Genomic DNA, 1692 nt, shown 5'->3' with positions numbered 1-1692 from the left:
TTGTAATTCTTTTAAATAAATATTTTTGCGTCCTCATTACTGCGCTTGGCTCTTTTTGCCATTTTATTTCGATATTTGATTTTAATACAATTTAATTTTCTGCTTTTTAAAATTTCACTTTTTTTCTATAGCGAATATGATTGAAGAATCTTGTGTTACATTAAGTGGAATTTACCTTATAAGGTGTGAAATCATCGGTGTACCACGACTTACAGGAAACTTAACTTCTGGATATAAATTTGCGATTTGTGGCTGTAATCCTGCATTGTAAAGTTTTCCAATTCCGTGTAAAAATATTTCAATATTTGGTTTGTGAGAGAATTTGTATAAGGCGATATTTGTCGCTGTTGTCTTTAAGGAATCATTAAGAATGTATTGTAGAATGTCGTGTGGCGCTATCTCAATCGTCACTGCCTCGTTTGGAATAAAACGCAGAGTTTCTGAAAATAATACGGGGGCGAGCAAATAGTTTGCATAATATTCGGCTAGACTTGACTTTGGAGATGCGCCGAACCATTCATAAGACTCATTCAACACGCTCAACCACTTTGAGCTTGGAGACGCTTGTTGTGGCAATATTTGATTCAAGTATTCCAAAAGTTTAACTCTTGCGGGCTCGATGTAACGACTATGAAAAGGTATACGTCCAAAGGAAATTTCTTTTACAGAAATATTGTTATTCTGAATAAGAATAAACTTTATCATTTATTTAAAATTACACATATAATTATAAGCATACAGATATATTATTTAATACTATTTAAGCATTTTTACAAACCTGTAACTTAGCGAGGAATGCTCTTACAGAGTTCGTTGGTCCACTCACAATAGAATTAAGTGAATTATTGTAACAAGCTACATCAATATTCGATGGACAGATATTTTTCATAGTTTTAGAATCGAGATTAATTTCAGCCATTAAGCCATCTATTATTTTTGACTTAAGAAATGCTAAGCCGACATAATATGCCAACATGATCGTTTCTTCGGCCGTTAAGCGCCATGGATGTCCATTAGTACATCCACAAAACACTTCGCCAATGGAGTGACCCATTATAATATCAGGAGTGATACCAATGCTTGTTAAAAGATTAACTACTCCGCGCACGTATGCGATATACAATATATATAATTCTTTATGTATTTTAATTTTCTACTTTTTTTGGAATAAAATAATATAAAATATTGCAAATTTAGTTTCTTGCATACAATTATGTAACAGCCTTATTTCAATTTCAGTTTATTTACGAAAGGGTTTAGCTTCTTTTAAAATACTGGACTTTAAATATAGACAATATATTTTATTTATAAGTATATGTTTATATATATATATAGGATGTTTTATTTTAATTAATATAGCCGAATATCTGGAAATCAAATGGTTTTAAAAAAAGACTTTTTAAACATAAGTTTAAAAGAGGACATAAGATATTGCCATTGGTTTGATTTTGGATGAAGGTCATTAAGTTATTTCAAAATCATCTAATTTATTTTTTAAAATGGGATTGTCCTAACTTATTTACATAAACTGTTTTTTTGCAATATTTGGCATAAAAAGTTATAAGGATAGTATGGCCAAAAATTGAATAGTTTCGGGATAGTGTACATCTCACATTTATTTCTCTACATCAATAATTACTGCATTGATGTTTTCGAACAATATTCTAGTTCTAGAATCAAGCACATAAACGG

The 1692-nt window shown here is 30.3% G+C and overlaps 1 protein-coding gene across 1 annotated transcript; it reads right to left on the bottom strand.

Moving 5' to 3' along the window:
* Window positions 1-77: 77 nt before the first annotated feature.
* On the bottom strand, window positions 78-1054 carry LOC115242861 (fatty acid synthase-like). The gene is made up of 2 exons (XM_029819440.1): window positions 779-1054; window positions 78-681 (listed from the first exon to the last, which is right to left on the bottom strand). The coding sequence occupies exons 1-2, from the start codon at window positions 1052-1054 to the stop codon at window positions 172-174; spliced, it is 786 nt and encodes a 261-aa protein (XP_029675300.1). The 3' UTR covers window positions 78-171.
* Window positions 1055-1692: the final 638 nt, after the last annotated feature.

The sequence above is a fragment of the Formica exsecta genome, unplaced genomic scaffold (assembly GCF_003651465.1).
Source record: "Formica exsecta isolate Colony F162 unplaced genomic scaffold, ASM365146v1 scaffold656, whole genome shotgun sequence".
Classification (NCBI taxonomy): Eukaryota; Metazoa; Arthropoda; class Insecta; order Hymenoptera; family Formicidae; genus Formica; species Formica exsecta.
The sequence above is the reverse complement of the archived record's forward strand: the minus strand, read 5'-3'. Positions and strand labels throughout refer to the sequence as shown.